Source organism: Hetaerina americana, unplaced genomic scaffold, assembly GCF_022747635.1.
Source record: "Hetaerina americana unplaced genomic scaffold, ioHetAmer1.1.p SCAF_7, whole genome shotgun sequence".
In the NCBI taxonomy this organism is placed as follows: domain Eukaryota; kingdom Metazoa; phylum Arthropoda; class Insecta; order Odonata; family Calopterygidae; genus Hetaerina; species Hetaerina americana.
This window is the reverse complement of record NW_027287316.1, coordinates 41,534,747-41,549,400: the sequence shown is the minus strand read 5'-3', so window position 1 is coordinate 41,549,400 and position 14,654 is coordinate 41,534,747. Positions and strand designations below refer to the sequence as shown.

At 35.2% G+C, this 14,654-nt stretch overlaps 1 protein-coding gene across 1 annotated transcript in view; it reads right to left on the bottom strand.

Annotated features, from left to right (window-relative positions):
- Positions 1–14,654, bottom strand: part of LOC139696652 (metabotropic glutamate receptor 3-like) — a 29,670-nt gene that overhangs the window by 10,975 nt on the left and 4,041 nt on the right. The window contains exons 2-9 of the mRNA XM_071595466.1: positions 12,549–12,793; positions 9,637–9,796; positions 9,060–9,196; positions 6,981–7,129; positions 6,036–6,232; positions 3,800–3,904; positions 3,413–3,733; positions 799–1,065 (exon numbers count right to left, since the gene is read on the bottom strand). Coding sequence (XP_071451567.1) covers positions 799–1,065; positions 3,413–3,733; positions 3,800–3,904; positions 6,036–6,232; positions 6,981–7,129; positions 9,060–9,196; positions 9,637–9,796; positions 12,549–12,776 — 1,564 coding nt within the window. The 5' untranslated portion in view covers positions 12,777–12,793. The remainder of the gene's footprint in view (positions 1–798; positions 1,066–3,412; positions 3,734–3,799; positions 3,905–6,035; positions 6,233–6,980; positions 7,130–9,059; positions 9,197–9,636; positions 9,797–12,548; positions 12,794–14,654) is intronic.

The following is a 14,654-nucleotide window of genomic DNA, read 5'->3' as shown; positions in this document are numbered from 1 at the left end:
AGAGAAGCTAACTCTAATTTTATTTCCACATTGTTTCATCAAACTTTCAGATGGTAAATTTATTTGTTTAAATTTGACAAAATTTATGCTCCTAAATTTCCACAGTTGAATAATATGAGGGTAGGTGCAACGATTTCAATTTGTCAAGAAAGCACAGAGTAAAAGTGGAACAGGCAGTCTCCATAAACATGTGGAGAAGTAATGCAGCCATGTACACATCTTTTGTATATAATAACTTTTTTCTCACAAGTCAATCATGAGTGAATTCATAAATAACCCACACATTAGTAAGGGTTGTCAGAATATTGCTAGGATGTTATTAGCTAAATGATATTCCATAAGAAAACAGCAAGTATGTGAGAATTCTGAAACCTCTCCCTGATAATTATGTGAGCAAAAAGGCCTATTGTACCAAGAATATTTCATAAAAGAAGAAGAGAGGAATGGGTGAGTGCATTTTGAAATGTGACGTTTTTAACAAAGCAGCAATAGAAATATTTATAGCATTTTCTGCTGCTATTTTTACCTCAATTGTATTTGGCACTTGATGCCCATTTAATTATTTCTGGATGTCCTCTTCACATAAGACAGATGGCTACTGATAGTCAGATGTGGCAAATGAATTTGTTGAATTGATTTGTTGCACTTATTATTTCAATTGTTTCCATATACGAGTATGTGGCATTGTTAGAACTCTCACATTCTGATTTTCTAATGATAAAACTAGATGTAAAGATTTAAAACAATATTTTTGGCAATATTCTCTCAGTCTATTGTCCCCTTTCAGATATAGCTTACCACTGAATGAAACATTTCTGATATATTCGCGAAGTTCTTCTCCCTCGATATGCCTCATTTCATCGCAGAGTCCAAAGTAGTCGGTCCCACATCGGTCCACAAACATATTGTGTAAGGCTACAGCGATTGAGTAAACTGCATCCCTCACAAAGTGCAGGTACCTCTGTTGCTTGTAGCCCGTGGAGGAGGATAGCTTTAGCTCAGGATCACAGGATGGTCGATCAGATGTGATGGGCAAATCAGCATCTGGAGTGACTGAGTAGATATCTGCTGCAAAAAAGGATGAAAAAGAGGGTTTAAAAGAATCAAATTCATTATCAATAAGCATTAAACACTCTACAAGGTTATGAGAGTTGCCGGACATTGGAGGATTTGCATTTTCTTTCAGGTTCTTGAGGCATCTTTCATTCACAATCAAGTAACAATAAGTGGAGATGAAACATTGGGCAATGAAATGAGACTGCTTTTATTGGGGCTATCTGCAGTGAGATGCCATCAAAAAGCCAGTTGTGTTGCTGCAGAACTGATAAGGTATTTTAATTCACTGCCTCACAATACCTCAAGTTACCATTACATTATTTTGATCCCTCGCCTCTTAATTCACGACTTTAAAAAAAATTCTGGAACTAGATATTTAGAAGTGGTGCTGAAATATCCTCCTAACATCTGTAATGTGCAGATCTCTGTTCACACTTTGGACTACAAAAACCAAAATTCCCAAAATAATTCTTAATTTACCCTTTCTCCAGAACTAAGTCACTTGAGCTATTTCATTTATGTGCAAGTTTCATCATTTGAACTCTCCTTCATCCAACCATCATGCATACTTTGAGATACAATGAGGACCCTCTTTTATGCTTTTGTGAAGGACAAAGGAAAAAAGTGTAAATTGTAGAAAAATGTATACTAAGGGAAAGTATGATTGCAGGAAATAGAAGCGAAATCAAAACTAGGCATTTTTCTCATAATTTAATCACTACCAGACAAGACCTTGTTATGAAGAGCATCAAGAACACTAACTTTAAAATTCACTGCCTCTCTCCCTTGCTTTAATGACGCTCTATGCTTTTCTGACAAGAATATGCTGATAGTTTAATTTAACCATGTGAATAATAGGTATCTAAATCTAGTGGCTGCAGCTGGCCAGTACAATTGGTTGGCAAGAATACCAAATGAAGGACACTGATTCAATGACAAACTATTCTTTGATTCTGATTCCCAATCTTTGCATCAAGTGTGTACTTTTGTTTTCCAAAAAAACTTGATTGCATCATTGTCTTTGAGATGGTTGACTGTAGGCAAGGTTTCAACAATTTTACAACATTATTAATTTTTGTTCTTTTGTATAGCAAATGAATTTAACACCATTCTGGTCTCTGAGTGTGCACCTAATGTTACAATGATATTAGCTTTGCTTGCTCACATGTAAAAGTTACCCTTTGAAATCTGGGTTTTTATGACATACTATATTGCAAAAAGACCATTCTCATCAACATTAAAAATGTCTCCAAAGGCACAGCCATCAACATGATTATGTGAAGCTATCTGCTTCCAGTGAGCGACTCTTTAGGGATCTAGATTTCTGGATTCACCAGATATAGTTCTTTCAAACAATATTATACCAAATTTCTAAGCAGTTTATGCAGCCATTTCATGCTTTGAATTTAAAGGGAGGCTAACATATTAAGAAAGTACAACATCTTTCATGAAGTAACCCAAACTGGATCAGAATTTTTGTTGCTTTACGGAAGTGTTTTTCTTATTACAGAAACACCTACTTTTTAAGATTAAAAAAACACCCAATAACAGTAAACAGGGGTAAATCACAGTATTAAACGTATGCTTCCACAGAACTGAAAGAGGATCAGGTTGGTGTGAAGGGAGGTTGGAGGGGTAAAAAGGTTACAATGTAACTGGGAGGAAAAGAGAATTACATTTTTGACTTAGAAGAGTGGTAGGTCTAGGAGTGGGGAGTGGGAGGGATACAAAATTTCGTTGGCAAGATCATCTTTCCAACGGACACATTTCAAAATTTCTAACTGCTCCAAAGCATTGAGCCTTGACCTTTTTCTTCAAAATGAATAATTTTTGTCACAAAGTCACTTTTGTGGTCACTTTCGATGAGGTGCTTTGCAAAGAGGGATGTTATGTTCTTATTTTTTACACATGTTTGGTGTTCTTTAATCCTTTCTTTAAATTTCCGTCCTGTTTGCCCAATATACTTTGAGCTACAATCTGAGCACTTTAACTCATACACTCCACTCCTCTCGTTTTTGGGGACTTTGTCTTTAGTGTGAGAGATCAGATTCTTAAGGCATGAACGACTGTAAAAGGCACATTTAATTTTTTCTTTAGGAAAACTTTTAATTAATTTTTGAGAAATAGTCCCAAGATATAGTATTCTCCGCCATTTGGCAGTGGGATCTTTTACATCGGGGTTGTAAATGTGGCTTAAGGCTATTTTGGTAAGTTTATTCCGGTAAAGTTTATTTATTAAATCTTCTGAATACTTCCAAATGTGTAATTGAATGGCAGGAGGTGGTTATTCAGCTACATGATCATAGAGATGCAGAGAGATAATTAGATTCAGGTTTTACATATCTCAGGAGATTACCTGTGAATAGATGTGGTATACTCATTGGATCATCCTCTCCATGAGACCCCTCTGAATAGTCAACCAAAGAAGTTGGACCATTTGCAGAATAAGATGAGAGTTTACAGCGGAACATCTCTTGCCAGAACTCTGGGAACCATGGGTTGACTGCAGAGTGCTCCTCTGGGGTCAGTGATGTGAAGTACTCATCAAAGCCATCCAAGGGACGAACCAGTGGCTGGACAGCCAGGGAACCTTCGAGGACAGAATCTATCCACTTGGCTGGAGGCTCTTGATAGTAGCGGAGATGGGAAAAGTGAGGTTCCTCATCATTTACACTCTCTTCCTTCTCCGAGGTTGTTCCTGGTGGTGATTTGGATGATCGCTGTGAGATGGCAACCCGGTTACTCCAGGCATCTGATCCAATCCAAATGAACCTTGAGTCGACACCATTTCTGTGAGCAGCATCCAGGAGACGCATAGTCGTGGTCTTCTCAGCAAACACCACAACCACTATGACAGTAAGAAAATTTTATTTCATATTATTAAATGGTCTGTAAAAGTACGTGTAAAATTTAAGAATTTCATTAACATTTTCTGCAAATGACCAATGTGTATTCAACTGATATTTTACACTTTCAGAATGGAGACTCGGTGACCTTGTGAGAAATTAATTCTTACATTCAGAAACTATTTCAAGTAGGATGCATTTTGTAGCAAATAACTGCCACTTTAACTTTGGGATACAATGAAAACCATATACATTTCTAATTATAAATCTAATTTTTATGCACCCTTATTTCATATGCTTTTATATACTATATGTATGGAGTCAGTTTTCAAAAGTTACCTGATCCAATATTTTCTAAATATGAGTTTTTGCTGAACCAAGGATATATTAGTCCTGTGATAGTTTTGTGAAGGCGAACATATGATGATCTTAAGGCAAATAATGCAATACATTTCAATAGAAAAATATTATAATTTTTTAAGGCAGCCTTTAACAATTGTTATTCATGTGCTGACATTCGTAACTCATTCCTGGGGAATTGAAAAAACTTAAAAACCACATTTAAAATGCAGACAAAGTCATTATTTTCATGCAATATGATTTATTTGTCATCATTTTCTGATACTGTACATTTCAAGTAAACAATTGGATTGTAAAGATTAAATTATCAGAGGAATAATATGCTGTTATATCATTGACCAAAACATTTTGGGTAATTTGCATACATGATTTTTGATTCCTCTCAATACAGGACAATTTGAGGATCACTGAGAAGACAAATCAATGGGAGGTTTCACATACAATGAATCTTAAAGGAACAAAAAAGTGAATTAAATTTTTTACAGAATTTAGGTGAATTAATGAATGAAACAAAGAAGTCTGTAACAAAAATTGCTTATTTTTAAGTTCAGGAATTTGAAAATATAGGACTTTGAACTATTTGAAAAATTAAGAATATTCTCAAAAAGGAGTTTAAGTCCAATAATTGGCATTACAACATTAATGAGTTTTATCTGTCCTTTAGAGCAAGAGGAATATGAATCTGGTAAGTTTGGAATTTATTTTTTCTCAAAGCTAAGAAAGAATCATTTACTGCTGTGAAAACATGTAGTAAAAAGGTAATAGTAAAAAATTGCTTCAAGCTTCATATATTGTGATTCAAGGTTAATATGCCGTCCATCCATCCATCTTCCACATCATCCCTTTTAATGTAGCATGCAGATTTTCAATATTCAAAGACATAATAGTATGCAATGTCTGGAGGAAATTTTCAAAATAAATAATAAGGTTGCAAATCATAGGAACAGACTGAGTTTCACTGTGGACATGAAGTTATCTTTGAATGATGCAGTATTTAAAATTAACCTGACTAAAATATTGAGGGATTTTGGTATTTGCTATAGTTAATTCAGAAATGAGTATGATCAAGGCATATTTTTACTTTCCAACTCTGTGCAATAATTTAAGAGTGTAAAAATCATTCGTCTTGACCGGGATTTGAACCCTGATCCCTCAATGTCCTGTCGAGTTCTTTAGCCAGTTAAGCTATTGAGGCATCCTCTTCTCTCAGAAAAACTCAGAAACTATTTCATTGAAATATATACAAGGTGATGACTCCGTTTAAAGTCACTGGTGTGGTACCTACCACAGTTTATTTGGAATTTTCAAATTCTGCATCATAATGTCTTGGTATGGTGGAGGTCTATCTTATTACTGGAGGGAATTCGTTTTTATTTTCTCCTTTTTCGCATGCAAAAAATTTTTACAGTGGATGAAATTGTTTGGAAATACTTTTCCAATAGCAGACATATGGATTTGCATGTCTTTTCTGGGTTATTAACTGAAAATTTTCCCCTCTTCTTAACCCTTTAATCATCCTTCCTCTCCCTTATACTTTACCAATCCCACTTAGTGCCAGTATCCCCAGCCACACACTATTTGGGTGTATCGTGGGACACTTAGGTAGAGGTAGATATCTCCTTTTCCTTTACATAAAGTAAATGTAGCGAAGTAAATTAGATCAACTCTAAACATAGCAATGAATGGATATATTTGCAGCAATGGAATGCTACATTTTCCAGGATGTGATTTTGTGTCAACCGCATGCTTATAAAAACTAGAAACCAAACTCACCTCTTACATTTGTCTTGTTCACTAATGTATGGATGACTGTATCATAATCACTGGCCGTAAATCTTTCCTTGTCTATCCTCTGAGGAGTTGAGAAGCAAACAGAGTAATTTGCTGCTAGTGCACTTAAAGTTTCAAATCCATGGTTCCCATAGTCATTATCTGAATATATCACAGACACATATGTCCAGTTGAACTGACTAGCATACAAAAATAAAAGAATAATATAATTTAATATAGATTCCTTTACAGCAAAATTAATATCGAAGACAGTATTATCACCAAACCCATACTCATACTATTACATTTCATTATTAAATTAAAGATTCTTATTTGTACCAAGATTTTATATTGAAAATTTATTTTGGCAAGGAAAAACTAGTTTCATTATTTTTATATCATTTTATCTCTCACAAAATGCATGAACATGTTCTTCATATCTATTTTGATATATGTTAGGTGACTATGTATGTATATGTGTGTGTGTGTGTGTATGCACATGGGAGTTATTACATCTTTTGAGATATTACATGCATTAAAAGAATACATGCATATTTTTTTGGAGAGACAGAGAATTACTTCTGAGAATTATCAAGTGAAGTTTGTTAATTGGTATCACATCTTGATTTTTGACTGATTTTTCAGCTGAAATCTAGATTTTTATTCATTTTTTTGGAATTCAAAGTGAGGAAATATCAAAATTACTCAAAGGGTCAGTCAATCTTGAGTATGGAACACTCAGTAGCATTATTTTCTTACAACTAAATAAATTTTTCTGTTCCTACTTTAATGCATTCCATGAAAAAGATGGCATTCAAATAATTTTTTATATAATAGAATAGTAAGTAAAGCATATTTACAATTAAAATGTCTTTCTCAAAAAAGAAACACAAAGAAAATATTCAAAGATACTTCTGATTGTGAGAGAATAAGCTTTAAAAAGTTTACCTGAGCATGGCAAGCATGACATGAGCCTGGTTGATGTCACTTGGCACCGTCCGAAAGAAATATGGAAAGCGTTCCTGGTTGCTGAGGGAAGGTGAAGTTGAGAGGTAGCTTACTTGTGGTACTTTAAAAAGCCTTAACATGGTGGCCACCTGCCCAGAGAAAGAAAATTTATGTGCTTATTTTCAGAACACTAACAACCCAGAGGTATGGTGATGTAAAGGGTTTAATTATTTTAAATACATATTTCTAAGGAAGACTCAATTAATGTTCCAAATTCATAAACTCTGCAAGTACCCTCATAGTGCTGGTACATATTAAATGGCTCCAGTGGCAGCAAAGTGACATACAAGCTGTATTCACAGTGATACTGTAAAAATACTGGGTCTGTCCTGCAACTATTCACAAATTAGGGAATTATCTTCCTACTATTCAATGCAAATTAGAGATATTATTTATACTTGTATGCATTAAATTATTTAAATTATTGGGATAGTCATTATATTCCTCAGGTATTATTACAAAATGAAAGAATGCAATATGGTTGTTTGAATCATTACTTAATTTTGCTGAATTTTCATTATTATTTATAATTCATCCTAAGGTGTATGGATCATTTCATGTTATGAATGGAGCAAAGCTTCATATGCTAGGGTTTCAACACATTCTACACATGGGGTTTCAATACAATCTTCTCACACAACTCCAATTGTCACAGATCAATCAGTGTCATCAATGGAGAGTCTTCATTAATCCCTCTTTTGGTGCTCCATATTAGGGTGTCTTATTCATATGGGCTACATTTGATGCCTAAAATTGAAGGTATTTATATTTGAAGCATTGTCATCCATGAGGTTCATTCTAAAAACCTTATAAATATTTCATTTTATAGGTAATCTACCCATCATAGGTGAGCTTTGACCAATCCCAATTAACTACTATATACGTATTCTGTCCAAGAAATATGCAAACTGAGGCCATGAAAATTTTATTTTGCAAAATTTAGTCTATATTGATTTTGTTCCCTTCAAAGTACTCTCCATTCATTGCTATGCACTTATTCTATCTTCTTTTCCACTGTTTAAAGCACCCTTGGAAGTCCTCAGCAGTTATGCTTTTTAGTTATCTTGTCCCCTCTTGCTTTATTTTGTCCACATCTTCTCAGTGATGTCCCCGGATCGCATTTTTGCATTTTGGAAAAAGGAAAAAGTCGCAGGGGGCGAGATCTGGCAAATAAGGAGGATGAACAAGGATGGTGATTGAATTTTTTGCCAGAAACTGGCAAACAATCAATGCTAAATGTGCAGGTGCATTGTCATGGTGAAGGATCCATCCATCATGCTTGGTTAAAATAGTGTTTACTGTTTATCTTCCTAAATTCAGTTCATCAGCTGTCATTCAGACAGTTTTTCGATGATCAATTGGGACAAGGGACGGCACACGATCAATGTTGTTGTCAATACAGGTGGTTGAAGGTTGTTCCGGCCTTGGATCATCTGTATTGTCTTGTTGGCCATCTTCAAAACTCTTAATCCCCTTGAAAATGGATGTTTTCTTCAGAGCATTATCACCGTAAACAGCTGTCAACATTTCGGTAATTTCTTGATAACTTTTACTGCACTTCACCAAAAACCTTGAAGTTGATTTGACTTGACTTGATGGTGCTCCATGATTTAGTCAATTTCCATTTTCGACCAACAGTTAAAACAAGGACGATAGGAACTAACATAACTGGCACTATATGGACAGTTTGATGTTCTGCAAAGCACAGGGAGCTCATTGGGTCTCAGGCAACTAGCACCGCTAGTGGGCGGGGCTATTATCTGCGTCATGGCCGCCAGATTGCACTAGTTCGCGCATTTATCGCACAGACCGCGTACTATGCATCACATAGACCTCTTCTTCTTGGCCCTTAATTATTTGATTTTTCAGTTTTTCATGCTTTCTACCTACCTTCACAACATTCAAAAAGGGTATTCTCTCTCTCCCTCTTCACTGTTTACTTAATATTATCCCTTTATCACAGCCTTCAGCATCCTACTGTCTCTCAATGTGTCCAGTGAATGCTTTCTTATGACATACCTGAATGGTCACAGATGAGGATTGTGCTCCAATGACGGCAACAACTTGATCAAAGCTGCCACCTCGAAATTTAGGTGTGCTGCCATCTAAGCACTGGAATTCAGTCTCATGATGTTCATTAAAATGAGCAATGAATCCTGGAAAAGAATATAAATGAATGAGATATGGTAATAGATTAATGAATAATGCTAGCCATAAATGGAAATACACAGGTAATATTTATATATCTGTGTTTCCTAATGCAGAATCACTATGGAATAATCGAAGTTATTCTAAACTTGTTGCTTGATAGAAATTATGATATTTATGAACCGTAATCATAGCTAGTAAAATTAGCACAAAATGTTGCAAAAAATAATAATTATTATGCTGAATACGTATTATTTTGAATGTGCAAAAGATGTGCAATTTAATTCTAATTGGTGAATCTATTAAAATACAAAATACTGCTGAATGCATTCCCTCAAAGAATAATATTAGATGAATTAGTTACCTCATCAGATACAGGTATGACCACAATTTTTAAATTGATTTGATGTGACATTGAAATAAACTATTAAAAATGCAAAAAAAATACCTTTCACAAAGTCCAGTGATTGCTCCAAAGCAAAAGCAGCATTGTCACAGGAATCAAAGGCAATCATTCCTAGATCAACCCCTGGGAGGATTTTGTCATTACTGTTTATTTGCTTAATTGTGTACAGTGCTGCTTCCAGTGGTTGAATGCCATCCTCCAACTGTTGAACAATGGTGGAGAGAAAGTGGTAGAGTAAATGTCTTAGGCGAAGTCACTTGGTGTAACATGGAAGTTGTCATTTATCATGCAGCCTCCACTTGGAGCATATGAAAATGTTACTACTCTTCACGTAGAACACACTCAAAGGCAAGTTATTGAAAAGTTAAATTCCAGAGAGTAGAGGTTCTACTATACGTACCTACTTTGTATATGGATTTTATCCAAGGACAGAACAACCCCCTTTCCTCCTTTGTGCTTTCTCTGTTTCTATTCCTAAAACATGGTTTGCCTATTAGCAGAAATGTTTCTTTTAAACTGGTGGACTTCTCATTATCCACTCGTTAATTACCACCAATAGACATTCCTCTCCCAACCTATAATTTCAGTTTTCAATCTATAAAACTATTAAATATATTCCAGTGTAATGAATAGCATTTTATTCATCTATTTATTCAGGGTCCCAGTTGTCAGAAGTCATCATTTTTCCTCGTTCATTTTCACCATGCACTTTAATTTCAGAGTAGAATTTCATGTCCTATGCTTCCTGACTATGAATTTTTGTATTGTATTTCCTTCTGATTAGTTTAGTGGCATTCATTATAGCCATGTGCTGGGTCAATTTCTAATGATGTTTCTCAAGCCATATCCTCTATGGTTAATGCCAATTTCTGTAAATGTTTCTTCACAATATTTCCTTTATGATTGTTAAAAGGTGCGTGGGATAGTGGAGAACTGGGCCTCACTATCACTACCCTTTGTGGTGTGCCTTAAACACCATCCTTATCTGCACATATGTCAAACCAGTTTTTTGGTAAGTTAAATAATCACACAATTTGAGGAGAAATTTCCTCAGGGGATATTGAACACCATCCCAATGGTTGATGCTATTTTCTGTAATATGACAAAATAAATATCAACTTTTTACAGTCATGGGTCAATATTGCCTGGCAAGTGTCTCTGTGAACTAACTTGAGAGCAATCAGATTCAATCATAATATCAGGGCAACTTGAAAGTCCACATAGACCTACAACAAAAATTATCAGTTTATTATCTTTACATCGATAATGTGACTTTGTAAGTCTTTGTTTGTCTTTGTATGTAACTAATGTACGTCCATATTTTAATTATTCATATATTGGGTCAACTCAGTGATGTCTTGCTCCAAGGAATACATGATATGCTACAAGTTGGGAATATTAAAACATGTTTCACAGCTAAATACATACATTTATATTTCAGAAGAACTTCATTTAACTCTTAAAAAATAAACCTGGATTAGTTATTAGATTGATATGAAAGCATATTCATGCTTAAGGTGAAACAGTCACTTTAAAAAAAAATTAAAACGGTTCAATGCAATCAACAATTCTTCGTTTATCCAGCAACAAGACTCATTCCTTAACCAATTATATCCATCTCTTTACATCCCCCCCATTGGTCCCTTCCATAGCATGGACCAACCCACTGGTATCCTTCACCTGTGCTTTCACTTTGCAGAGCTATTTGGCCCACTGTCCACCTAATCTCCACCAGCCAATAACTCACCCCTTCCCCCTACAGAGAATTCATGAAATTATACGATTTCTTCCCTTCTTTTTCATGCGTTAAACTCTCTGTTACTCCTTGTAAATACAGAGTGTGTGCATTTAGTATCATGAGAGCCACTAATAAAGAAAAGATAGTCATAATTTTCCACTAGTCAATAGTATGACCAGGTTTTGATGTATCGCATCATCTTCAGGTAACAAAATCAATTCAAGTGAGACAGGAAATTAAAGCATCTTTTCTTTATTATGCTTGAATTCCACCACATCACGCCTGAAACTACTCAATGAGAACCACTGTTTTAGGAAAAAGTGAGAAGGCTACAGAATGTTTCTTTTTCCTTTTTTAAGACCGTTTGGAGGATCACTTTTATGGAAGTAATTCCTTGAAAATCATAGACGTGTTTTATAACCGAGATTGATGCTCTACACTCATCTCAAATCGAGGTTTAAGGCCAGTAGCAGCAAGGGGCTCTTAAAAATATTTACATTATCAGTTCATTTTTAAAATTCATATATTCCGGTATATTAAGAAATAATTTGAAAATTAAAACATTAATTCATCGACAACGCACACGTAATGAGATAATCTTTCACAAAATGTTTGCTATTTGAATTTTTCTGACGAACTTCACTTTCATGTATCCTTCGCGGCAAGCAACCCGCCGTGGCACAGTCGTCCAACTGGTTACATAACACTGATTATCATACGATCATAGTATTCTTTTAAACAGGCTGGCACTATGATGCAAATTATTCTATTTTTATTCAGAATATTAGTCACCTATCTACAGCTACACAGCCGAGAAAAATATCGAAATAAATGACGCGCGCGCTAACGAAGAGTCACCAATTTATTTACACAGATTTCCTATTCATGAACCTAAATTCCTTGATAAGATATACAGTTCCAGGGTTAGTTATGTTATTTTATGGAAATGTGTCTAATCCTTACTTTATGATAAATTCCTTAAAGTGTAGTGCTTTGTCTTTTTATGCCTATGTAACTTAATTGATCCTGATTCATTAGTCACGGATACATTCTCGTTAGTCGTAATAATGTACAAATACGCAGTTAGCTACTTGCATATTTCCCAATCCATTGAAATATTGGATAGAATATCAATTGCATCGTATTATATTATGGTGAAGTAAGATGTTAATAAGTTGGGCGTACTTAAAATTGATCGAAGACATTTCCTTCTTACCTGTATCCTGCCACATTCCACTCCTCCAGATCCCTTTTTGTGAATTGGGAACAGAGCTCCGAGCATGATGTCACCGGTGTAATTTAAGTAGGATCTCACAGCCACAGACTGTCCAATGGCAGCTGCCAGTATGGCCATTGTCCCAGCCAGGGTCACGAGCTGCTGAGGCCACAACACACTGCCGATGGTATGGGCTGCCACGGGCCACCCATGAATTGCATCAACCATGGCATTCAACTGAAATGCTGAAATGAGTTTAACAATCAGTCAGAATGCTGCGAAAATAAATAGCGTATGCATTATCTGTCATTGACATGAATATTTATTTCATGGGCGTTTTGATAAACCTCTGCAGGTTCAAAGCAATTTCTCACCACGACCCTGTATGTCATAAATTCCTTAAGTCACTCCAACAACAAAAAAATTCCGTCGAATAAATTTCTTATTGACTGCGGAAATTCTCAGAATGTCTTTAAAATATGACAATATAACCTTTTTCTGTTTATTATTCAAGTAGAAATCTGAATCTAAGTTGATTTTATGATCACTTATTTTTGTCTATTTAATTTCCAGATACAAAATAATGATTTCATTGAAAATGTTTGGAAAATTTTACATTCATTCTAATAGCAGTGACGCCAGTACTTTAGATTTATGATCAACAAGCATAATGTCTCCTTGATATTTACCTACAGCTACACAAAAAAAATAAGAACAAATACTAATTATAGGGATATTTACACATTAAAGAGGGAAGAATATGACAAAATAAGATCCGCAGGGTTATTTCCGAGGTTAGTTGCACTAATGATTGACAACGAATGTACCAATGATAACAAGAGAATTTTCGCAATAGAACAAGAGATTATTTTAGTGTAGACGAAGATTATGGTCCAATGTGCTACCCGTGCTCCAGTTCAATTTTACTTCCGTTGTTTGATGAGATCGCGTCAATAAAAAGTTATCATAATCAATCGATAATTTAATTATCACCAGCAAATTACTACGAATATTCAAGAAATCCTCCGAATCATTATCCAGCAAAATGGCCCCAATTGATCCAATTTCGTTTCAGTCAAATTTTCTCACAGAAAACCTGTGTTCATTATTTCCTATGACACTTCATACCATGGAGTTCTTGATGCCTGGGTCATTCTACTTCAGCCATCAAGCATCAATAACGATGATGTGCACAATTTTCCTAAATGAAACCATTAATAAATTAATAATCAGTGATTCACATATCATCCGAATTGCTACATTCCCTAATCATATCAGAAAAAAACTCACATGAACTGAAAAATGATCTCACGTCAATGAACTGAAAACTATCACAAATCAGCCAAATTATCCGGTAGGGTATCATATAGTATATTATCTGCGAGTTTACGAATAAATGCCATAATTTACATCTCCCATCCCATTAAAGTGATCAATCTTGCTTATGATAAAGAACCAAACGAGGCCTCTCTTGTAGGTTGATATATCTAGGGAAATAGAATCGCGATTCTGTGGCCTCATTTTTTTTCTTTCTGTTGGTCTCCCAAACGCGTTCGCACAGTTGTTTTTGCGAATGCTCACTGTACTCCTGATACACCAATGAATGATTGATGAAACAGCCAAATAACAAAGATGATTTAATTGCAGCAACGTTTCCTCTATCATTTATCAAAGCCTGAAATCTATTCTCACCCAATAATAGTCTACGATATTATGTGCGAATAAATATGGTTCGACGAGAATATTTTGCCCTGTTAACAATGAAAAACATACCTGTATCGTTAGTGCGAGGTATTTTCAATGTGAGATAATATTTCTCCAAATGATTGTTTTTTTATATATACCCTGCTAGCCACCGTAAGGGTGTGTGGCAGGGGGTGAATACACACCAGAATAATTTTACCCAAACATGGCCCTACCGCGGTTGAACAATGTTATTATGATCCCCTATCGTTCCTGGAAAAAATGACATATTAAATATATCTGTTCTACGCCTAATCTCTCTAATTTTAGTTACATGATCTCTCCTACCGTAGTATGATGGGCGCAATCAGACATTTTCAACATCACTGTTGAAGAGACGCCCTTCCAATCTTCGCAAGAGCT